The 25,640-nt window shown below is 42.7% G+C and overlaps 1 protein-coding gene across 2 annotated transcripts in view; it reads right to left on the minus strand.

Moving 5' to 3' along the window:
• Positions 1-6,393: 6,393 nt before the first annotated feature.
• The window catches only part of LOC138981845 (salivary peroxidase/catechol oxidase-like), a 35,417-nt gene continuing 16,170 nt past the window's right edge, over positions 6,394-25,640 (minus strand). For both annotated transcript variants that reach the window (XM_070354949.1, XM_070354947.1), the window contains exons 6-18: positions 24,901-25,077; positions 24,631-24,709; positions 22,864-22,973; positions 22,273-22,374; positions 21,361-21,456; positions 20,270-20,397; positions 19,161-19,382; positions 14,803-14,937; positions 13,116-13,336; positions 11,784-11,953; positions 10,263-10,365; positions 8,388-8,686; positions 6,394-7,963 (exon numbers count right to left, since the gene is read on the minus strand). In XM_070354949.1, the coding sequence (XP_070211050.1) occupies positions 7,623-7,963; positions 8,388-8,686; positions 10,263-10,365; positions 11,784-11,953; positions 13,116-13,336; positions 14,803-14,937; positions 19,161-19,382; positions 20,270-20,397; positions 21,361-21,456; positions 22,273-22,374; positions 22,864-22,973; positions 24,631-24,709; positions 24,901-25,077 (2,183 nt within the window). In that variant the 3' untranslated portion in view covers positions 6,394-7,622. The remainder of the gene's footprint in view (positions 7,964-8,387; positions 8,687-10,262; positions 10,366-11,783; positions 11,954-13,115; positions 13,337-14,802; positions 14,938-19,160; positions 19,383-20,269; positions 20,398-21,360; positions 21,457-22,272; positions 22,375-22,863; positions 22,974-24,630; positions 24,710-24,900; positions 25,078-25,640) is intronic.

Below are 25,640 nucleotides of genomic sequence, written 5' to 3' on the forward strand. Positions count from 1 at the left end.
AGGATCCGGATGGTCAGAAGGTGAAATTCTAAAAATAGAATTGAAGCTAAGTAAATTTGCCCCCATCAGAGGTAGAAGTTACATACCTTTACCTCCTGCTCTTGTCAAAAAACGTGCTGTGCTGAACATAAAGAATGATGATGACAAATGTTTTATGTGGTGTGTTCTGGCAAGACTGTACAGTGTAAAGAAAAATGCAGAAAGAGTGTCTAACTATCATGCATACAGAAATAAACTAAACTTTACTGGTATTGAATTTCCTGTCAGCATTACAAGCATTGACAAATTTGAACAGCAAAACAAACCCATCACCGTAAATGTTTACACGTGGGATGAGGAAGATGAACTGAAACCAGTCAGAATATCAAAGAACTCACCAACGATTGGTGATTGTGATACTAACCATGTTGACATGTTACTAATGACTGATGGTGTAAAATATCATTACACTTTGATTCGTACAATGAGTAGACTGATGGCGAGCACAAGCAATCACAATAGTAAACAAGACTTTTGTAGGCGATGTCTCTTGCGTATTCCATCAATTCATGCAGCACTTATACACAAGCAACATTGTAAGAGCGTTGATGATGCGGTTGTGAAGTTAACAACACCACCGCCAGACAGCAAAGTGTATTTTAAGAATGTATGCAAACTACAGAAAAGTCCTTATGTTGTTTATGCTGACTTTGAATCTATCATTGTGCCATATGAAGGACCTTTACCAAAAGACCTACCTAAAACAGTAACTCTAAGTAATCATCAAGTCTGTTCATATGCATTTATTGTTGTTAGTTCAGATGGTAAACATTCTAAACCGCAATTGTACAGAGGACCTAATGCAGCAAAGAACTTCTTACAGCAAATGAACCAAGTGCGAAATGACTGCTCCAAACAACTGAATCTTTCAGACATTGTTATGAAACCTGAAGACCAAGAACAGTTTAACTCTACCACACAGTGTTGGATATGCGAACAAAGTCTAACACCAAACACAGACAATCCAATAGTAAGAGATCATGATCATGTAAGTGGGCAGTTCCGAGGAGCAGCACACAGCAAATGTAATCTACAATTAAAGTTTGATCCTAAGACTTGGAAGCTTCCAATCTTCTTCCATAACTTGCGCGGTTATGATTCACATCTGATCATGCAGGCAGTAACTGATGAATACAAAGCAAGATGCATTGCGCAGTCTTCAGAAAAGTACATGGCCTTTACTCTGAATAGTTTATACTTCTACGATTCTGCTCAACATCTGATGGGAACACTTGAGTCTTTATCTTCATCACTAACTGCTTTCCCAATCACATGTAAGTACTTTGACAGTGACTTAGTTAGAAAGGGAGTCTATCCATATGAATACATGGATTCGTGGGAGAGGTTTGATGAAGATGAGTTACCGCCAAAGGATGCTTACTTCTCACGGCTGAAGGGTAAAGGTATAAGTGACGAAGACTATGAACACGCTAAGACTGCATGGAATAAATTAGGATGTAATACAATGGGTGATTATCATGATCAATATTTGTTGGCTGATGTTTGTTTACTTGCAGATATATTTGAGAATTACAGAAGAACATGTATGAAGCACTACAATCTAGATCCTTCACATTACATATCTGCACCAGGCATGAGCTGGGATGCATTTCTTAGATTTACAGGAGTAAAGATTGACTTGCTATCAGATCTACCTACACTTCAGATGATTGAAAATGGACTACGTGGAGGAATCAGTATGGCTTCACACAATTACTGCAAAGCCAACAACAAATACTTGGACGACTTTGATCCTATGAAACCTTCTAATTACATCATGTATCTAGATGCAAACAATTTGTATGGTTGGGCAATGTGTCAGACGCTTCCACTTCGGAACTTTAAGATCTATTCAGGACCATTTTCACAATGTGTTGTGCTGACAATATTAAAAGCAGGCCCAGACAGTCGAAAGGGATGGATACTAGAAGTTGACTTAGACTATCCACTATCACTTCATGATCTACATAATGATTATCCTTTAGCGGCTGAGAGGTTAAAAGTAAACCCAAGAGAACCTCCAAAGCTGGTGCCCAATCTGTTTCACAAAAAGAAGTATGTGTGTCACTACAGACTGTTACAGTTTTACATTAGACATGGATTAATTTTGAAGGCTGTTCATCGTATAATTTTATTTGATCAAGAACAGTTTATGAAACCTTACATCATGAAAAACACAGAACTGAGAACCAAAGCCGCTGATGCATCAGAGAAAGACTTTTTTAAACTGATGAACAACAGTTGCTTTGGTAAGACAATGGAAAACCCACACAAGAGAAAGGATGTTAGACTTGTTACAAGAGAAAATGAGGCCATCAAGCTGACATCCAAACCACAGTATCAAGACTTTAAATACTTTCATGAACAGCTGTATGGTATCTTAATGAAAAAAACTTGTAGTCAAGCTTGACAAACCAGTATTCATAGGCTTTACTGTGCTAGAGTTGTCAAAACTGTTGATGCTTGAGTTTTTGTATGATTATTTGAAACCAAGATATCCCAAATCGAGAGTACTTTACACAGACACAGATTCATTCTTACTTGACATTCCAGCGGATGACATTTACAAAGATCTAGAAGCTGAAAGTCCTGCAGTAAAAGGAAAAGATTCTTTTTATGACACTTGCGACTACCCTAAAGAATCACCATTGCACTCAAATGTTAACAAGAAGGTTATTGGAAAGATGAAAGATGAAATGAATGGGAAGATAATTAAGGAGTATGTTGGATTGCGTGCAAAGATGTACAGTGTTGCAAGTGAGAAAGGGGTGGTTAAAAAAGCAAAGGGTGTAAGCAAACAGGTTGTAAAGTCGAGCATATCGCATGATAACTACAAGGAAGCACTGTTTCAGAAGCGAGTGTTTCACCATGACAACCCTAAGATCAGTTCCGCGCTTCATCAGATCAACACAACTATTGTAAACAAGAAATCTTTAGATGCTAATGACACAAAGCGCGTTTATTCATCACCAGAATATTCTTATGCAATTGGCCACTGGAGAACAAATAGTCTGAGTGTGTAATAAGAATTTTTGTCAATCGGGAAAACCCGCTATGACGGGGAAGTGTTTGTGAAAGGGGAGTAGGCTTTGTTGAGTTTCAAAGCAGCCACCAAGTACACTTTTCAAAGCTTGATTCAATAAACAAGTTTTAATATTCATGAACCACGTGATACACCAGAACCAATCGTGGTGGAACAATATTACACAAGTCATTTGCATAAAGTGCACTCGGTGGCTGCCTGAAAAGGAACAGAGTGACCCAAGCCGCCGGTTTACCAGCAAGACCTACCGTTCACGCGTGAACGGTACTATTTTTAGAATCCTAGAATTCTTGAGAATTTCGGAGCTGGCTTGTTTCTGGTACAGGCAAAATTGGTCATCACTGAGTTTGTGTAACACAGGAAGTTGTGAAATACGTCACCCTATGGGAGGGGGAGACGGCAAAATTGTTACCAAAAACATCACAGAACGTATTATGCAGGGTCAACTGCAACAAACTCAAACCGGGCCATTCATACCTAACTGTATTTGAGCGACTTATATACCAACATTTTTATGCCTTATTTTCAGCACAGGTGTGGGAAAAATCATATACCAAAGTCTTATTTATTTTCTAATTTAACATTTTTTTTACAAATATGACCATGGTCTTTTAAACAAACAGTGACATTAAACATTGTTATGTTAAGAAAAAGAAAAAAGAAAGAAAGCTTTTGCGCACAAATCAGAAATACAGGCCAAACCGTGAGTTTCTGTGGCAAAGCGCGACAGAGGAAAGTGCACTGGTTTTATTTTTAGATCAGTGGGAAATTTTCAAGAACAGACGCTTGCATTTGGATGTGTCCAATGATAGTAGGTTTGGTTGTGATCAATCAGAATAATGTAGGCAGGGATGTCGTTAGGCGTCGGACATATAACGATGAAAATCCCCAAATGTCCGATTCACATTGCCGCATGTCGGTCAGATGTCCTATCGTTTTAGCCTGAGCGTGGTCATTGTCCGATATGTACTCCATTCCTTCAGACAGCGCGATATTCGTTAATTTTCATTTCAAGATACAAATCTTCTAAAAGACCGAACGCTCTCGTGTTCAGCTGACACTGAAGTTGTCAGTGCCGTATGATCTTTTCTTTTGTTGGGAATTCCCGAACCGTCTGGTGCAGCCACAGATATGCAGCGCTGATCTAAACTGAATAGTGCATGCTACAGGAGTACGGGAGACAACTCCAACTGACTAAATTTGTCGTCTGCTTTTGTTTTCGATACGAGACGATTATTTAGCTTGAACACCTGCAACGGCTTGTAATTTCCGTGGTTGTATAAGAGAAAGGGGGAATGTACGTTCTGGGTTACTGATTCCGACAGACCCGGCATTGGTTCAAAACAACCTTACTTTACTATATTTTTTTTTGTATGGATTTATGCAGTATTTTTCTGATTTTGTCGCATGTTTCATTTTAGTAAAAGTTTAGTCCAGAAGCCTATTTTGCGTTAATATTTAGGGTCTGTCGGAATCGGTGAGCCAGAACGTACATTCTCCCTTTCTCTACTGCTAATCACTGGAAGCCATGCTGAATGTAAACAGTACATGCATGATGATACATGTTGGTTAACGCCCTCACGGTTAAAACCATTGAGGGGCATGATAAACAGTACAGCAAGAATTCGGTTGTAATTATTGTGCTCACCGTCGTTTGACGGGAAATTTCTCTTCTCTCAATAAAATGCTCTGTACCTTTTGTATAAAATATAGGGCAGGTTTTATACCCTGGCACACACATTTCACACATTTAGACACACGCAGAGAGACAGAGAGAAAGAGAAAAACAAGTCGCGTAAGGCGAAATTACTACATTTAGTCAAGTTGTGGAACTCACAGAATGAAACTGAACATAGTCCGCCGCTAGTGCAAAAGGCAGTGAAAGTGACGAGCCTGTTTGGCGCGGCAGCGGTTGCGCTGTGCTTCATAGCACGCTTTACTGTACCTCTCTTCGTTTTAACTTTCTGAACGTGTTTTTAATCCAAACATATCATATCTATATGTTTTTGGAATCAGGAACCGACAAGGAATACGATGAAATAGTTTTAGAAACGATTTTGGAAATTTAATTCTGATCATAATTTTTAATTTTTTTAATTTTCAGAGCTTGTTTTTAATTCAAATTAACATATTTATATGTTTTTGGAATCAGAAAATGATGAAGAATAAGATGAACGTAAATTTGGATCGTTTTATAAAAAGGTTTTTTTTTTACAATTTTCAGATTTTTAATGACCAAAGTCATTAATTAATTTGAATCTGATAGTGATTGTATGATTTTTGTATACATGTATTGTTGTCACGCGCTTTGAACTTCTGATAAGGCGCTTTATAAATGCCCGTTATTATTATTATTATTATTATTATTATTATTTTTAAGCCACCAAACTCAAATGCAATACCGAAGTCCGGCCTTCGTCGAAGATTGCTTGGCCAAAATTTCAATCAATTTGATTGAAAAATGAGGGTGTGACAGTGCCGCCTCAACTTTTACAAAAAGCCGGATTTGACGTCATCAAAGACATTTATCGCAAAAAAGAAAAAAAGTCCGGGGATATCATTCCCAGGAACTCTCATGTCAAAATTCAGAAAGATCGGTCCAGTAGTTTAGTCTGAATCGCTCTACACACACACACACACGCACACACACACATAAACCACGACCCTCGTCTCGATTCCCCCTCTATGTTAAAATATTTAGTCAAAACTTGACTAAATGTAAAAAAAGGGATAGAGAGTGAGGGAGGATCAGTTAACCCCACCGCCTTGTGGAACTTCGTGTGTGCGTGTGTGTGTAAGCGTGTGTGAGTGTGTAAACGTGCGTGTTTGTGTGTGTAAGCATGTCAGTGTGTGTGTGTGTGTGTGTGTGTGTGTGTGTAAGCGTGTGTGTGTGTGTGTGTGTGTGTGTGTGTGTGTGTGTGTAAGCGTGTGTGTGTTTGTGTGTGAAAGCGTTTGTGTGTGCGCGCACGTGTTAAATTTAGAAAGATTACTGTAAACGAGTGTGCATGTCAGTGGAACTTGTGTTGTCAAATGAATCACACAAGGCCAGTAACCTGACCGTGTCACGCATTGAAAAGGCAGTTCTGAATTTGGGTACTCTCCCTTCCAATGACGCCACACAGACCGTTTCATTCTATCCGAGTGTGTGTGTGTGTGTGTGAGCGTGTTTGCCTGTCTGTCAATCCGTGTTTGCGTGAGTCTCAAGTTGGGTGCGTGTGTGTTGCAAATCCAGAGAGGCCGACAGACAGCTTACACACACACGCACGCACGCCCCCCCCCCCCTACACACACACATGCACACACACACTGGATTTGACGATAAAACCAAAACCTTTATTTAATAGCAAAACAAAACTAAACCAGGTTAAAACTAAAACCAAGAATGAGTGTAAAAAAAATTCGGAAAGAGAACTAGACAGATGTAGCTAGCCAGGCAGAGAAAACATTACAATCACATCACAGTGACTTTTTGATTAATTTCGTAGTTTGTTGTTTCTACTCAACTTAAGCAGTTATTTTCTTTATTTTAATACAAGTTCACTGAGGAACATATCTGTCAAAGGCACATTTTGTTCAAGATGATAAAAGTAAGATACAGAACTAAAATGCAAGATAAAACTTAAAACCAAAGCAAAGAAAACAAAATGTTGAAAAATAATGCTTGCGTGAAAATTCACTCCTTCCTGGAAGTGCATTTGAAGCTCACGCTGAAACTGAACTACATCCCACCCCCCCCCCACACACTGCCACTACTTGAAACCAAAGCAAAGAAAACAAAGTGTTAAAAAATAATGCTTGCGTAAAAATTCACTCCTCCCTGGAAGTGCATTTGAAGCTCACGCTGAAACTGAACTACACGCCCCACATTGCCACTACTTGAAACCAAAGCAAAGAAAACAAAGTGTTAAAAAATAATGCTTGCGTAAAAATTCACTCCTTCCTGGAAGTGCATTTGAAGCTCACGCTGAAACTGAACTACATCCCCCCCCACACACACACACACACACTGCCACTAGTGACATTTAGGACATTAATTCATTTTAAAAAAAATCCCACCGTGCTCGGAGAACACCCTCGCTCTTTTTTTGTATGTATTCAAGTGGAGGGATGTTCTTATCTAACGTAAAGCCTGACCATACGCAGACCTCTGCTCACAAAAGAAAATGTGTGGTTACCTAAAATTGAAAGCTGATCGAAAATGTATGTTTCTTCGGGCATTGGAGTTTATCGAACAGTGTCGGGTTGTTTAACGCAGCTCGGAAAAACTAAAGTAGTCACAGCTACATATACCGTTACCTGAAACCGAACCCCGTCCTTTGTCGCGAGGAGTTTTGGAGTGTTTAAAATAAACATTGATCGACAAATATATATAGTCTGCTTAACATAAAGCTTATAAAAAAAATATGCCTACTTAACGTAAAGTTAATCATAAGTGTTGGTGTGTTTAACGTGAAGGTTGTAGGAGAGTTTTTGGTATGCTAAAAAAAACAAAAAAAGTGGATCGAAAAGTGTTTGTTTATTTGTTTGTTTGTTCGCATCCTTAACACAGCGCCGGCATGCTAAAATAATCACAGAGGTTAAAGCCGTTATCGGACTCGGAGCGCCGACCTCTGTTGCTGTTGTCGTTTGCGTTGCCACAGGGACGTGACGCGGAGCTCGGTCCCACGCACCCCCCACCCCCGTCAGAGTTGCACGTGCGTCTCCTCCACTGCTTGCCTTGCTGGCAGTCACGTGACCACGGGGCCCACTCGGCCCAGCCTGGAGGGGGTAAATTGCTGAAGGCGCCCCTGGTGCCCCTGGCCAAGTTACGTGTGTTGCGGCCCTGCCCCCCACGGCAAATTCTAATGTCCTCCGGGGACCCAGGGCAAGGGTTGCCCAAACCTGCAAGAGAAACAGGAGAATGTTTTGGACAGTTCTATGGGCAAGGAGAATCTTAAACAAATAAGGCATGTAGAGAGCTTAATTCCCTTTGTTTATTAGATCTGTTGGCAAGGGTTGCCGAAACCTGCAGGAGAAACAGGAGAATGTTTTGGATAGTTCTATTGGCAAGGGTTGCCGAAACCTGCAGGAGAAACAGGAGAATGTTTTGGATAGTTCTATTGGCAAGGGTTGACGAAACCTGCAGGAGAAACAGGAGAATGTTTTGACAGTTGTATGGTAAAGGGTATACGAAACACACAGAAAAAAACAGGAGAATGGTTTGATAGTTCACACACACACACACACACACACACACACACACACACACACACACAAACACACACACACACACACACACACACTCCCACCCCATCACCCTACCAACCTTGACACACACGGGTACGCCTCTGGAAGCCCTGCTGGCACTCGAACCACATGGACCACTGGGACCATTGCACGGTCCAGCCCAGGTCGTTGCAGCCACGCGTGTCCTGTCCCGGTCCGCCGCACACGCCCTGCCTCCCGCCCTGGCTACACGAGCGCACGCGGCTCTGCACGCCGTCCTTGCACTGGCTCCAGTTGCTCCACTCCCCCCACAGGGCGGTGCTGAGGAAGCCACGCCCCCCTTCCTGCCACAGCATCAGGTTCATCTCCGGCACGTCCTGGCAGTTCATCAGAGGGTTTCTGGATGAGGACATTCGGTTGAAGTGTTACTTAAAGCCAAACATCCAAAACAAAAAGCAGGATCAGCTATGTGCCGCAGGAAAGCACTTACCCTGACCTGATCTTTGGTGGTTTATCTTGTTGATTACGCGAGAAGGAACGTATCTCTAAAAACATCCATTTCCAGGGCATAGACACTCGTTATAGTAGAAGGCTACAGAGCTAAAATTAAGAGTTGCCAGCGACACCGGCTGTAGTACAGACACGAAAACACAGAGCTACATCTGTCGCGTCCGCATACCATACCAGCCGATGTTGGCCTTAAAAGCTGTGGTCTATTTATGACTTTCCGGGGCTACGAGGTTAAAAAGACAGGGATGAAAATCATGTACAGAATTCTGTACAGCAAACGCTACCCGAAACCCCACCTATTCGGCGTGTATGACCTTGAGAGCTTCAGTCAACGCTTGAATTTTGCAGGGATAACATCCGGTTTGCTCTCTCAAGACTGATCATATTTTATCTTCAAGAGAGATCAAGGGGAAAAAATAAACGCCCCGGCGAAGATTCAAACTCTCGACCTCATGACTTCGTGTCTGATGTCCTAACCACTAGGCTACTGCGCCAATTGAGAACATTAAGAAAAAACATTGATATGAATTCATGTTATGTTATTCTTGAAGCAGCATGATTTATATATCTATCCGCCCACTGTTCAGAAGTGAATACATGTATAACTATTTCTTTGATGTCTGTTTTCAACTTCACAGAGCTTTGGAGAGATTCAAAATACTCTTCTTGTCATTTTTCTTGCATGTTGTAAATAGAGATATCGCAGCTATTTGCAAGGCGCGAATGTCGTGTAGCATGACGGTGTAAACATGTACTGCGATTCCGTGAAACATGTTTGCAAATAAAGGCAAATTTGAAGGGCAATTTTTACGTTTTTGCAACGCATGAATGGTAGTTCAAGCGTAGAATGATATAAAAAAAATCCATCTTTGACAACACTGGTGGAGTGGCCTAGCGGTTAAGACATCGGCCCCGACATTTCGAGGACCCGAGGCCTTGAGTTCGAATCCCTGCCAAGTCGTTTATTTTTTCTGCTCGATCCTTCTTGACAAGTATGCCCAGCTTTGAGAGAGCAAACCGGATGTTACCACTGCACAATTCAAGCGTTGACTGAAGCTCTCAAGGTCATTCACGCCGTATAGATGGGGTTTCGGGTAGCGTTTCCTGTACAGAATTCTGTACATGATTTTCACCTTATCTTTTCAAACTCGTAGCCCCGGAGAGTCATAAATAGACCACAGCTTTAAAGGCAGACTTCTTCCCATGTTATCAGTTCAGCTCACCGTCTTAGGTCTGGTCAGGGATTTCGTGCTTTTTAAAAATTTCGTATAAGCTTCTTGTGGCTTTAAAAAGAACTTAATTTATCAACACATTCCAGCTCATCACAGCGAGCAGTCAGATTGTTGATTTTTGCTTATGGGACCTCTTTCGAAATGTAATTGTTTGTTAGTCAATTGATTGTCACTATCTGTCGTTGCATTATGCAGAAATCTGACAGACGGTGCGCCGAGAGTTATGTTCTTACCCCAGGGACACCTGTCTGAAGGGGTTGGGCTGGATGCGCGTGATGGCTGTGACGTCACACAGCACACGTGGCAGGCTGTGCTTCCGGATCTGGTCCAGCTGGTCTGTGAACAACAAGTGATGTCAAAATGCTGCACAGACGGGACGTTCTTTCAAACTGAATACACAATCACGCTTCCACGTGCACACAGGACAGGGCTGGACCTCGTGTATGAAGCGGATGGGCTTCCAAGATGCCTTGCCGCCACCCACCCCCCACCCACCCCCCACCCCCCCCACCCCCTCCAGCTGCTGTTAATACTCAGCGTTTGAAATGAGTATTTTGGGTCTCTCCTTTAGCGAAAGAGGTTCATTTGCCGGGTAAGGGGGGGGGAGGAACCCAGACCCCCCCTCCCCACCTTTAGATCAAACCCTACATGGGTGGCCGAGTGGTAACGCACTTGCGCTCGGAATCGAGAGGTTGCGTGTTCGACCCTGGGTCAGGCCGCTATTTTCTCCCCCCTTTCCTAACCTAGGTGGTGGGTTCAAGTGCTAGTCTTTCGGATGAGACGAAAAACCGAGGTCCCTTCGTGTACACTACATTGGGGTGTGCACGTTAAAGATCCCACGATTGACAAAAGGGTCTTTCCTGGCAAAATTGTATAGGCATAGATAAAAATTGTCCACCAAATACCCGTGTGACTTGGAATAACAGGCCGTAAAAAGTAAACATTCGCCGTAATGGCTTGAGATTTACTGGCCGATGTGAATGCGTGATGTATTGTGTAAAAAATTCCATCTCACACGGCAGAAATTAATATGTAAATCGCCGTGAGCTCTTGTGAGAAGGGGCGATTAATAAATGTCCATTATTATTATTATTATTATTATTACATGGGACGCACGCACGCACGCACAAACAAACACACCCACACAGACACAAACACACACACACAAACACATACGCACACACACACACACACACATACACACACACACACACGCGTGCGCTCAGGCGACGTACTAACACACACACACACACACACACACACACACACACACACACACACACACACACACACACACACACATGTTACCAACCCACCACCGTTTCTTCAATCCTTACAACACAAAACGTTCACCGCAAAAACCAAAACACACACACACACACACACACACACACACACACACACACACACACACACACACACACACACACACACACACACACACCCACACACATGTTACCAACCCACCACCGTTTCTTCAATCCTTACAACACAAAACGTTCACCGCAAAAACCAAAACACACACACACACACACACACACACACACACACACACACACACACACACACACACACACACACACACACACGCACGTACGAACGCACACACACGCACGCACGCACATACACACACGCACACATACACACACGCACGTTATCAACCCACCACCGTTTCGGCTTCAATCCTTACTACACAAAATGTTCACCACAAACAACAAAAACCTCTCAGTCTCAGAATAAATCACCAAACTTACCCGGAGTGAATCCAGTATTTTGGTCAGAAGTTTCGAACCAAAACCTGTCGCCGAACTTCAAGTTGCTGAACTGCTGGGACAAGATGCAGGCGAAGAGGGGACCAACCAGTCCCCCTCCCTCCGCCCGTTCCGAGATCCCCCCACTGAACACGTCAATGTCGTCCACGTGTCTGTCATGAGAAATCAGGAAAACGATGAATCAAAAAACAAGAAAGTTTAGTCCATACGTTTATTGATTATAGACAAAATCAAACATTCACGAGACCTACTGGTCTTTGTAGTGAACAAATATACACATAATATGATGTGATAAAATACAGAACTTGGCTGATCATGGTATGGTACCACTGATATTTGTTACAGCAAGTCATTTAAAGACCCACTTCGCTTCGTGAAAAGACGGGCGCTGTGGCGGGGTGGTAAGACGTAGGCCTCTTAATCAGAAGGTCGAGGGTTCGAATCCCGGCCGCGGCCGCCTGGTGGGTTAAGTGTGGAGATTTTTCCGATCTCCCAGGTCAACTTATGTGCAGACCTGCTAGTGCCTTATCCCCCTTCGTGTGTTCACGCAAGCACAAGACCAAGTGAGCACAGAACAGATCCTGGAATCCATGTCAGAGTTCGGTGGGTTATAGAAACACGAAAGCACCAAGCATGCTTCCCCTGAAAGCGGCGTATGGCTGCCTAAATAGCGGGGTAAAAAACGGTCATACACGTATAAAATTCCACTCGTGCAAAAACACGAGTGTACGTGGGAGTTTCAGCCCACGAACGCAGAAGAAGAAGAAGAAGCTTCGTGAAAACAGTTCGCCTCACCGCCAAAGATGTGGTCAGGTTTTTACACGGGATAAGACCACCCATCCACTTGTTCACACACCAAAAATCAACACCTTGACCGCTTGCTGAGGTGATCGAGTTACAAATTTTTTTTAAATTAACTTATGTCCGAATAAGGCACCAGTACCTTTTACGAAATTAATTCTTAAAACAATACCACAGAGAGCACCCAGGCTGTTCATTTTTGGTATGTGATCAAGTGGGGGGATGGTCTTAATTACGTACTTACTTACCTACTGCCCGTTATGCCGGTTGGCATGTAGGTCAGCAGGAGGGGTGGTCTTATCCCATGTAAAAAGCCTGACCAGATCTGAGACGGAGTAAAGTAAAGTGGGCCTCAAGCCCGCCCTTAATTGAGCCCGAAGTCGACATCGAAAACTCCGCGAAGTCTTTTTACCGAAAACTTAGTGCTAAAGCTTCGTGCGGCCAGACTCATGAAGTATGCTTCGTGTAGTCGACTTCTCCCAGTTAAGGACAGGCTTTAACCCTATGACCTACCTGTAGACCTGACTGAAGCGCTGAGATGTGAATCTGTCATGGTCGGGCATGTTGTTGAAGGAGGAAGCCGCCCTCAGGCCGCAAAAGCGTCGCCACGAGTTGTAGGCTGGCAAGCCATGGTCACGACCCCTCTGGATGTTGAAGGCTATAAGGTCAACGCTGTTACCCGTCCCATCCTGGAACAGGTGGTTCTGGATCTCGCCTGTGAAGAACCGGTCCACCTATGTACGGAAGAAAAGAATGTACAGGAAGAAAAGAAGGTATAGATGAAAATAAATAAAATAGAAGGAGACCTTCTTCTTTTTTCTTCTTTTTACGCCATACAGTTCGACGATTAATTTGATGTTTGATATTAAATTAATATGCCCGATGTAAGAATCCCTTCCTTTCAAGACCCTCTTTTCGCAGATGTTTTGTTCATAACCTATGCCAATGAACACAACACCCCTACACCCCCCGCGGGTTAGGGGGAAGAATTTACCCGATGCTCCCCAGCATGTCGTAAGAGGCGACTAACGGATTCTGTTTCTCTTTTTACCCTTGTTAAGTGTTTCTTGTATAGAATATAGTCAATTTTTGTAAAGATTTTAGTCAAGCAGTATGTAAGAAATGTCGTTTGTACTGGAAACTTGCATTCTCCCAGTAAGGTAATACATTGTACTACGTTGCAAGCCCCTGGAGCAAATTTTTGATTAGTGCTTTTGTGAACAAGAAACAATTAACAAGTGGCTCTATCCCATCTCCCCCCCCCCCCCCTTTCCCCGTCGCGAAATAACCTTCGTGGTTGAAAACGACGTTAAACACCAAATAAAGAAAGAAAGAACCACACCCCTACCCTTAATTTTAAGACCTAATTTTGTAAGATTTCTTGAGGTCTTAAAAGACAGGTTCTGTTGTATTTAGAGCGCTTACTGCGTTTAATCTTAGATTTTACTACTACTATTACTACTACTACTACTTTCTTTCTTTCTTTCTTTCTTTCTTTCTTTATTTGGTGTTTAACGTCGTTTTCAACCACGAAGGTTATATCGCGACGGGGAAAGGGGGAAAATGGGATAGAGCCACTTGTCAATTGTTTCTTGTTCACAAAAGCACTAATCAAAAATTTGCTCCAGGGGCTTGCAACGTAGTACAATATATGACCTTACTGGGAGAATGCAAGTTTCCAGTACAAAGGACTTAACATTTCTTACATACTGCTTGACTAAAATCTTTACAAAAATGGACTATATTCTATACAAGAAACTCTTAACAAGGGTAAAAGGAGAAACAGAATCCGTTAGTCGACTCTTACGACATGCTGGGGAGCATCGGGTAAATTCTTCCCCCTAACCCGCGGGGGGACTACTACTACTACTACTACTACTACTACTACTACTACTACTACTACTACTACTACTACTACTACTACTACATAAACTTTCTGCCTCAATTGGTAATGAAACGAAAAGAAATAACATCAAATTAACTAAAGTAAATGATGTGTGACAGAAAATGGACAAGAACAACAAAGAAAAGACGATTAACACATTAGATCAGGGTGTTCTTGTACGTACGATATTGTGTGGAGCATTTGCTCTCAGAAATCCCCTCGTGTACATGTAAATCAGAATCCAATAAGCGTACAAGATCAACACAAGACACGGAGAATGACACGCAATATCACGGTCTTGTACTTTATACGTACAGCATTGGGAGGATCTCTGAGAAATCCCCTCATGTACATGTCCACCCCTATGCCCCGAGACTCCAGGATCTGCGAGGTGTTGCCGAAACTCTGCTCCAGTCGCCACCAACCTTGGCTCTCGTAGTTGTGAGTCAACTGAAAAATACAAATAAAAACCATTAACACCCTGCACGGTACTGTTTCCAGAACCACCACCTATGATTCTCGTAGTTGTGAGTCAACTGACAATACAAATAAAAACCATTAACACCCTGCACGGTACTGTTTCCAGTACCACCACCTATGATTCTCGTAGTTGTGAGTCAACTGACAAATACAAATAAAAACCATTAACACCCTGCACGGTACTGTTTCCAGTACCACCACCTATGATTCTCGTAGTTGTGAGTCAACTGACAAATACAAATAAAAACCATTAACACCCTGCACGGTACTGTTTCCAGTACCACCACCTATGATTCTCGTAGTTGTGAGTCAACTGACAAATACAAATAAAAACCATTAACACCCTGCACGGTACTGTTTCCAGTACCACCACCTATGATTCTCGTAGTTGTGAGTCAACTGAAAAATAAACATAAAAAACAATAACACCCTGCACGGTACTGTTTCCAGTATCACCACCTATGATTCTCGTAGTTGTGAGTCAACTGACAAATAAACATAAAAACCAATAACACCCTGCACGGTACTGTTTCCAGTACCACCACCTATGATTCTCGTAGTTGTGAGTCAACTGACAAATACAAATAAAAACCATTAACACCCTGCACGGTACTGTTTCCAGTACCACCACCTATGATTCTCGTAGTTGTGAGTCAACTGACAAATACAAATAAAAACCAATAACACCCTGCACGGTACTGTTTCCAGTACCACCACCTATGATTCTCGTAGTTGTGAGTCAACTGACAAATACAAATAAAAACCAATAACACCCTGCACGGTACTGTTTCCAGTACCACCACCTATGATTCTCGTAGTTGTGAGTCAACTGACAAATACAAATAAAAACCATTAACACCCTGCACGGTACTGTTTCCAGTACCACCACCTATGATTCTCGTAGTTGTGAGTCAACTGACAAATACAAATAAAAACCAATAACACCCTGCACGGTACTGTTTCCAGTACCACCACCTATGATTCTCGTAGTTGTGAGTCAACTGACAAATACAAATAAAAACCAATAACACCCTGCACGGTACTGTTTCCAGTACCACCACCTATGATTCTCGTAGTTGTGAGTCAACTGACAAATACAAATAAAAACCAATAACACCCTGCACGGTACTGTTTCCAGTACCACCACCTATGATTCTCGTAGTTGTGAGTCAACTGACAAATACAAATAAAAACCAATAACACCCTGCACGGTACTGTTTCCAGTACCACCACCTATGATTCTCGTAGTTGTGAGTCAACTGACAAATACAAATAAAAACCAATAACACCCTGCACGGTACTGTTTCCAGTACCACCACCTATGATTCTCGTAGTTGTGAGTCAACTGACAAATACAAATAAAAACCAATAACACCCTGCACGGTACTGTTTCCAGTACCACCACCTATGATTCTCGTAGTTGTGAGTCAACTGACAAATACAAATAAAAACCATTAACACCCTGCACGGTACTGTTTCCAGTACCACCACCTATGATTCTCGTAGTTGTGAGTCAACTGACAAATACAAATAAAAACCAATAACACCCTGCACGGTACTGTTTCCAGTACCACCACCTATGATTCTCGTAGTTGTGAGTCAACTGACAAATACAAATAAAAACCAATAACACCCTGCACGGTGTTTCCAGTACCACCACCTATGATTCTCGTAGTTGTGAGTCAACTGACAAATACAAATAAAAACCATTAACACCCTGCACGGTACTGTTTCCAGTACCACCACCTATGATTCTCGTAGTTGTGAGTCAACTGACAAATACAAATAAAAACCAATAACACCCTGCACGGTACTGTTTCCAGTACCACCACCTATGATTCTCGTAGTTGTGAGTCAACTGACAAATACAAATAAAAACCAATAACACCCTGCATGGTACTGTTTCCAGTACCACCACCTATGATTCTCGTAGTTGTGAGTCAACTGACAAATACAAATAAAAACCATTAACACCCTGCACGGTACCTTTTGTAGTCTCCACCACCCCTGATTCTCGGAGATATGCATCAACTGAAAGACATTTAAATGCCAACATCGGCTGGTATGCGGGCGCGACAGATGTAGCTCTGTTTTTTTGTTCGTGTCTGGACTACATCATTTGTCGCCGGCAACGGTAAATCTAGCTCTATGGTCTTCTACTATAACAAGGCTTTGTGGCCTGGAAATGGATGTTCGGCTTTAAAGACACATTCCTTCTCGTGTAAACAAAAAGATGAACCACCAAAGATCAGGTGTAAGGTGCTTTCGTATCTGATCCTGTTTTGTTTTGTTTTGTTTTGTGTGTACCCGAGGAAAGTGCTCCGAATATTAAACAGAGAGCACACCACCAACGACTTATGCGCCGAACTTGGTCAAGGGAATCGTGTGCCTCTAACAACCACGCCTGGGAAACATCAGGCGACGTAAGCTGGCATGATTTGACCACGTCACGAGGCACGACACCCTCTCCAAAACCATACTACAAGGCACCGTCGAAGGTGGACGCAGACAAAAGAGTTGTCCCGAAAACTCCAGAGTGAACGCAGATGAGCTTTCCTGATCTCCTGTCGACGGCCGCAAACAAGAAACAAGTCGCGTAAGGCGAAATTACTACATTTAGTCAAGCTGTGGAACTCACAGAATGAAACTGAACGCACTGAATTTTTTCACAATGACCGTAGTCCGCTGCTCGTGAAAAAGGCAGTGAAATTGACGAGCCTGTTTAGCGCGGTAGCGGTTGCGCTGTGCTTCATAGCACGCTTTACTGTACCTCTCTTCGTTTTAACTTTCTGAGCGTGTTTTTAATCCAAACATATCATATCTATATGTTTTTGGAATCAGGAACCAACAAGAAATAAGATGAAATTGTTTTTAAATCGATTTCGGAAATTTTATTTTAATCATAATTTTTATATTTTTAATTTTCAGAGCTTGTTTTTAATCCGAATATACCATATTTATATGTTTTTGGAATCAGAAAATGATGAAAAATAAGATGAATGTAATTTTGGATCGTTTTATAAAATAATAATTTTAATTACGATTTTCAGATTTTTAATGACCAAAGTCATTAATTAATTTTTAAGCCTCCAAGCTGAAATGCAATACCAAAGTCCGGCCTTCGTCGAAGATTGCTTGGCCAAAATTTTAATCAATTTTATTGAAAAATGAGGGTGTGACAGTGCCGCCTCAACTTTTACAAAATGCCGGATATGACGTCATCAAAGACATTTATCCAAACAATGAGAAAAACGTCTGGGGATATCATACCCAGGAACTCTCATGTAAAATTTCATAAAGATCGGTCCAGTAGTTTACTCTGAATCGCTCTACACACACACACACACACACACACACACACACACACACTAACACACACACACACCACACACACACCACACACACACACACACACACACATACATAACGACCCTCGTCTCGATTCCCCCTCTATGTTAAAACATTTAGTCAAAACTTGACTAAATGTAAAAACAGCATGGAGAAGGGTTTCTGCCTCTTCTGCCCTCACGTTCCCTCGACGACTGTCTGAGGTAAGGAACAGATGATGATGGCCATGCAAGATTTTTTCATAAAGAAACCGTCCTTCTTGTGTTACCAACCATGGGACTTATCATTGATCCATGATTGTACACGGAATCAAAGTGCCCTCAACTTGTACACATGTCACCATGTTACGGTCTGTCTGCCTCTTGTGCAGGGGAGGATTGCTTTTACCGAATACATTTCGCACTCTGACACACGTGTCCGTTATGACATTAAGGTGTTCCTGATAGGGAACCAAAGCTGTAGGCAGGTGGACAAGCAACCATAACCACCATTACCGTAACAACAACAACAACAACAACAACAGCGACGACGACGACAACAACAACAAAAACAAAGACAACAACAACAACAGGGTGCTGCCCTGTCACGTTGTCTGAAACCGTAATGGAAATCCAGCATTCACATCTCATTGATCATCAACAATGTTTATACACAAATATTTCAGCTCTGAATAAGAAGTTAAGACAGAAGCAGAAGAAGAAGAAGAAGAAGAAGAAGAAGAAGAAGAAGAAGAAGAAGAAGAAAAAGAAGAAGAAGAAGAAGAAGAAGAAGAAGAAGAAGAACAACAACAACAACAACAACAACAACAACAACAACAACAACAACAACAACAACAACAAGTCTACCTGTGACAAGGTGGTCCTGATCAGGGAGTGACCGAAGCGGTACGCGGCCGTAGCGAAGACGTTGCGGACACTGGCGTCCACGTTAGGATTGTAGCTGTTGCTCATTCCCCTCCTCAGCAGGTCGAGGCCGAACCTGTTCATCCTTCCTCTGTCTAGAATGATGGGCAGAAAGTCACCGTAAGTGATCCTCTGAATCAACGCGCCGACGATCTTGCGAGCCACCTGAACGAACAGAGCATGTCATATTCAAGTTGTTGAGCTTTGGACAATCAATGCAAGAATCGGAGGGTGAAAGTCGTTTCTTTATTTCCATGCTACTCATTCTCTCAGGACAATCAGAAACCAAACTCTAACTTAACATTTTGTATATATTTAGTGTGTTTAGTTCCCCTTGTTGTTCGATCTCACATCTCAAGAGTTTAAAGAGTATTTTGGAGACTGACTCTCGGAGAGGTTGAGATTATCGTAAAGGCAGCACGTACGTAATTGCTTGAGATGATCTCAAAGACAAAGGATACTTTTTGATGAGTGTTTAATAAAGATTACATTGAGAGCAATGGCAACGCGGATGTCGTTCTTCCGGCTTAGAGCAAAAACATTGTGCGTAGAAAATATACGTTCACTGACTGTTTTCGAAATTTCATACACGCTCTATCCTTATACCTATTTTTGGGGCTTTACCTTTCTTGTTGAGTTAAAATGCAGTCGCAGAAATTTAATTTGTATGAAACAAGGTTTTGAATTTAAAATGGCTACAATGTAGGCGGAGGAGAAGATAGATGTCATAGTTTACATGAAAGTTGAAATTCGCACGCATCAAGAGTCTCTCCTTCCGGATGAAAAAAAAAGTTCGTTATGTCAATTTGGAAAGAAAGTAGGCAATTTCATGATCTGTAGGTGTTTATTTTTATCAGCTTGAACTCAAGACCAGTCATAAATAGCCATGACATGAAAGGAATAAGGGACGAAACCGAATACTCATACTTTTTGTTCGAACGCATGAACTTTGGCGCCATCGGCGTACTTCACTGAACAGTGCCACTGAGCTAGATATGTAATGAGCTGAGTGACCCAATCTCCGAGCAGCGTCTATAGGACAAAGCAGTCACCTGGAAGAGTCGCTCGTCGCCCCACTGAGGGTTGATCTGGGACAGCTGTTTGACCAGTCTGTTGTGTTGCCTCATCCAAACTGTGTGCATACTGCTCAGCCCCATCTGCTCGTTCACTCTCGTGTCACCTGGCACAGAAAAACATGACATGACATGACATGACATGACAGCTGTTTGACCAGTCTGTTGTGCTGCCTCATACACGCTGTGTGCATACTGGTCAGCCCCATCTGCTTGTTCACTCTCGTGTCACCTGGCACAGAAAAACATGACATGACATGACATGACAGCTGTTTGACCAGTCCGTTGTGTTGCCTCATCCAAACTGTGTGCATACTGGTCAGCCCCATCTGCTCGTTCACTCTCGTGTCACCTGGCACAGTCAACACATGACACGACGTGGCAACTGTCTTATCCTCCTGTTGTGCTGCATCATCTACAATGACTGACTGGGTCAATCTGGTGTCACCTGGTGTGCTGCATCATCTACAATGACTGACTGGGTCAATCTGGTGTCACCTGTTGTGCTGCATCATCTACAATGACTGACTGGGTCAATCTGGTGTCACCTGTTGTGCTGCATCATCTACAATGACTGACTGGGTCAATCTGGTGTCACCTGTTGTGCTGCATCATCTACAATGACTGACTGGGTCAATCTGGTGTCACCGGTTCTAATTAGGACATGTGTAACATGACATTACCTGACATCCGCGTAATCAGACGGTTGTGTTGTTGTATTCACACTGTGTGTACATGTGCCAGTCCCATCATCTCTATAACCCACACACACACCACTTGTTACAGTGAACGCATGACGACCTGATATGACATCTTTTTCACCATACAGCTATATAGTTGACAGGTAAAAACCCAGAAAAGAATTACTCACATATTAAACACAAGCAACCCCACACGCACACGCGCGCACATACACACACACACACCACAAACCCTGCCCCAACCCCCACCCACACACGACCTACGACGCCGTTAAAGTCAGTGTAGTCCACACGAATAAATCTGTCAAACAAAACCTCTTCAATCTCAGCGTAGACTAATTGTCAATTTGTCCGTGTTTGCGTTCTGACCTGCCTTGAAGCAGTAGTCACGTGCCGGGTTGTTGAGCACACACGTCTCCTCGTCGTCCTTGGGCAGCAGGTCATTCCCGGAGATTTTCAGGCGACCTGGAACACACAGTATCATGATTGGCATATGCTCCCTGTCAAAATCCTTCATGCAAGGACGGCGTGTGCATTCCGCTAATCTGCTCGCAAACTAAGCGTCGGTCATTTTGGATTCCAAACTCGCAGGGTATTGACTAATCTTATTCAAGTTGATATCCTCATAAATTCCCAGGTTTGTTCTATACTTCGCCTAAAATGTAAAAGAAAATCTGCACACACACAAAACAAAGATTCGGGAGTAAAACGAAAATAATGTATGTACATTATTATCGACCACCCTGTAAATGTATAGATCTTCATTATTTATAGACCATATTCGCGAACTCTTTCTTGTACCAAAAAGATCAAAAACACTATAAAAGGAATGAAAGATGTATTTCATAAAGATGTACAGTGATCTTTATGACCCAATGTTTTCCCTTTAAAATAAACTGATCCACAAGATTTACCTTTTGTGTCTGTCGATGTATGCCTTTCATGTTCACGTTCTTGAAGAAAGATGAATGTTATGTCATGTGAGAAGTCATTTAACTGGCCCATAACGTGTTTGACAAAAACAAAATTGAGAAAAAAAATCATTAACAAAAGCAGAACAATGGTAACTGCACGTGAGAGCGAAAATAAAAAGACCAAATAGTACTGTACTCACGTCTTAACGAAGACGATACAAATCACAAAGTGTAACCTATAAAATCTCAAAAAAGAGCCCCATTTGCGTCTGCTGATACAGAATAAACTAAACAGCACCAGTCGTTCTGGTTCTGCTGGTTTGTTTGTATGCTGGAAGCTGACGCTCCAAAAGAACTGACGACCCACCTCCTCTGAACTCCCTCAGTTGCCGTTGTTCTTCCTCAGTTGAGCCATACACCATGGACGCATCGATGTAAGCTGAGATCTGGTTCAGTTGCTCAACCGGGCCTGTAAAGAAAATCGACACATGCAAATAATTCAACTAAATAAATAAATATATAAATAAATAAACCAATCAATGAATAAATAAATGAATGAATAAATAAATAAATGAGATAGATAGATAGATAGATAGATAGATAGATAGATAGATAGATAGATAGATAGATAGATAGATAGATAGATAGATAGATAGATCAATCAATCAATCAATAAATAAATAATCCAATGAATCAATGTCAACACGAGTCTTTTGGGGTTGTTGATTGTTTTCTTTTCGTTTGTTTGTTTTTGAAAGTTCGTACCCGACTTCTTTCACATATAACATGCTTTTGTGATGATACAAAATAATCATCAACAGCTCAGAAAAAGCACTGCACTCAATATTACGCTGTCGGCCTTTGTGTGTATGTACGCAAAGCATATTTCCCAGCGATTAGGCTTTCTATAAATTATAATAATGCCAATAAAATGAAAATGAAAACGGCAAGGTCTTACTTTGCTGGCAGTTGGCGTTGGTGACCTGCACGGAGCGAGGGAAGCTGAAGCAGCGACGGCCCACGAAAAACGGGTCGTTGGGCAGGATGGGGATTGGGAAACACGCCGTTCTGAAACACACAGAAATGAAACACCGTACAAAATCTCGTCTTTTTTTTAAAAGGAGGGAGTCTTAAAATGGGGGTAATTCTACAGAGGTTAAGAATAAAAAGTCTGAGAAAACAAGGTCTTTTTAAAAAGGGGAAAGTCTTAAATTTGGGGGGTCTTAAAAGGGGGGTTTAACTGTATTCCTTATTTTCTCCGCTCATTTTGGTCATGATTTGCACTTCCCAATCTCTTCAGGCATCTTTAAAAAAAAGTCAAACATTCTGGGTATTTTTCAACAATACTCTATTTTTCTTGGTGTCTAACTCGCAACGAAAATGTACGTCAAATTAAGTCAAAATCAGTGTTCGAAGTGAACTCTTTCTGTGACAAGTAAACCTTTATTGGCTGTATATGGAAGTGAAAAGGTACCTGTGATGAAAGGACACCCTTGGAACCGGTAGAAAGTGTCCACACATTGCAGGTAGTCGGACATGACAGGCATACTTGGCAAGATAATAGACAAAGGGACAACATAAGGTGTCCTTTTTTAGGAGGTGTCCTCTCGTCGGAGCGGCCTCACCTCGCAGGTAATACTGTAGCACTAAAGGTCGCTTCTCCCGTGAAGAGCGTCTTGTGATTCTCGATAGATCCGTCTAAGCTTTTACCTGAGAAACGAGCATCGTTGCGACTGGACACATACCAACTGTCTCCAGCCTGGCTGCTTCATGTGTGGAGTGAACATTGTTGCTGACTTGATTTCATGGTTGTGTGACACCTACGTCAATCTGCACAATTATTTCTGCAAACGTCTCCCGCTCTGCTATATGCAGGGATCGCGCTAGCTTTTTAAAGAACGCGTAAGTCATACGCAACGAAACGAAAAAAACGCGTCACGGACCAATATTTTTGCGTACTACGAAAACACGTACAGACACAAACAAAACACGCACGAAAGACTTAAAGACACTCCTTACCTAAATACGGCGAGTTTTCCTGTCGAACTCCGCGCACGCCTGTCGAATAACACCCCTGCTGTCTCCAACCTTCGGGCCTTGCGAGTTTGTTTCCCGCTCTAATACGACTAGACACACTTTCCGCCTTTTGGAAGCGCGAGATGGGAGAGCAGCTAATGTCTGTTTCATTATCCGACAAGACATTATCTGGTAATACCCTCGTTACGTTCGTTTGCGATACTTCGATGCAAAAAGAAACGGACTTTAGTTTTGACGCGCAGATTTCATGTGTGTCGTCACTTCTCGAGCCCTATAGTCAGTTTCAGGATCGGGTGATTATTAAGTCAGAGCAAAAGCGCTGCGTGAAGACAAGAAAAAGTTACAATATTTTTGCGTATGGCTTACGCGGCGCGGTGAAAAAAACGCGTCAGCGACTTTTAAAATGCGTCAAATACGCAAAAATCGTGCGTAAACGCGATCCCTGTATATGTCTTATGTAAAAACAATGTCCTGTTTGTATTATTGTTATGTACCACGCCTGAATTTCTCGATGAGATAATAAAGTATTCTTATTCTTATTCTTATTCTTAAGCAACAGCCGAAGTGTAGGTTTTTGTCATGCGTCCGAGCGGAAGCCGGTGTCCTTGACCTGTTTAAAAATCATGGACAGATCTGTGGTGGTTTACGCAATGATACAATCAAAGGAGCGGTACGTTAATAAACCTACCTGTTAGAAACATCGACGAAGCCACGTGACCCAGCGGGTTGCTCGTCTTCACAGCACGTCAGAGCGCTTCCGTCGGCGGCTGCACAGTGACCGTAAAAGTCAGTTCGACATAACAACATTTGCAATTCATGTCTCACACATTTTGCTACAAACTCTCAACCTCTCACCCCATCCCACCCCACCCCCCCACCCCCGCCCCTTCCCGCCCCCCCCCCCCCCCCCTCCCCGAAAAAAAGAAGAAATCACACCTTCCAGGTGAATGAACTCTACCTGTCTGAATGGGGGTGCTGGTGATGTCGTGGTCAAGGAACTGCCCCCATTGCATGAGCATATGTGTGAGTTGCGAGTTCTCGCCGTCAGGTCCAGAAGGGTGCATGCCCACACTGATCAAGCGGGCCGAAGGAAGGTCTTGACCAAACACTGATCGCGAGCGAGGGGCCGAAATACCTGGCAGAAAAAATATTAACATAAAAAATGCTGTGGATTTGATGGACTATGGTAATAGTGAGAGTCCAAGGTATGAAGCACACACACACACACACACACACACACACACACACACGCACACACACACACACACACACACACACACACACAAAACCCAACGTGCAACAACTCCTTTTGTATCACTTATCACCTCCTTTTTTCCTGCAAACTCCTTGCCCCTATCCTCTCCTCAACACTACTCTTACGCAACCAACATCATGCCCCAACCCCACACGAAGGCCGCACCCATAACCACCTCCCCCTCCCCCCCACACACACACATCCACACCAACTCACCATCGCCATACGCAGGAGCCAGGAACTTCCGCATGGAGATGAAGGAGCTTCCCTACAGCAATGTGTGCTGTAAGTTGTAACAGTCACCATACCACGCACCCTCCCCTAATATCCCCCCCCCCCACCACCACCACGCAACTCTCCCTACCCCCCACCTCAACTCTCCATCGCCATTTTCGGGAGCTGCCCCATAGGTCGTGTTGCAGGTTGTTGGCAAGTCAAGACAA

This window comes from Littorina saxatilis, linkage group LG12 (assembly GCF_037325665.1).
Source record: "Littorina saxatilis isolate snail1 linkage group LG12, US_GU_Lsax_2.0, whole genome shotgun sequence".
Taxonomy (NCBI): Eukaryota; Metazoa; Mollusca; class Gastropoda; order Littorinimorpha; family Littorinidae; genus Littorina; species Littorina saxatilis.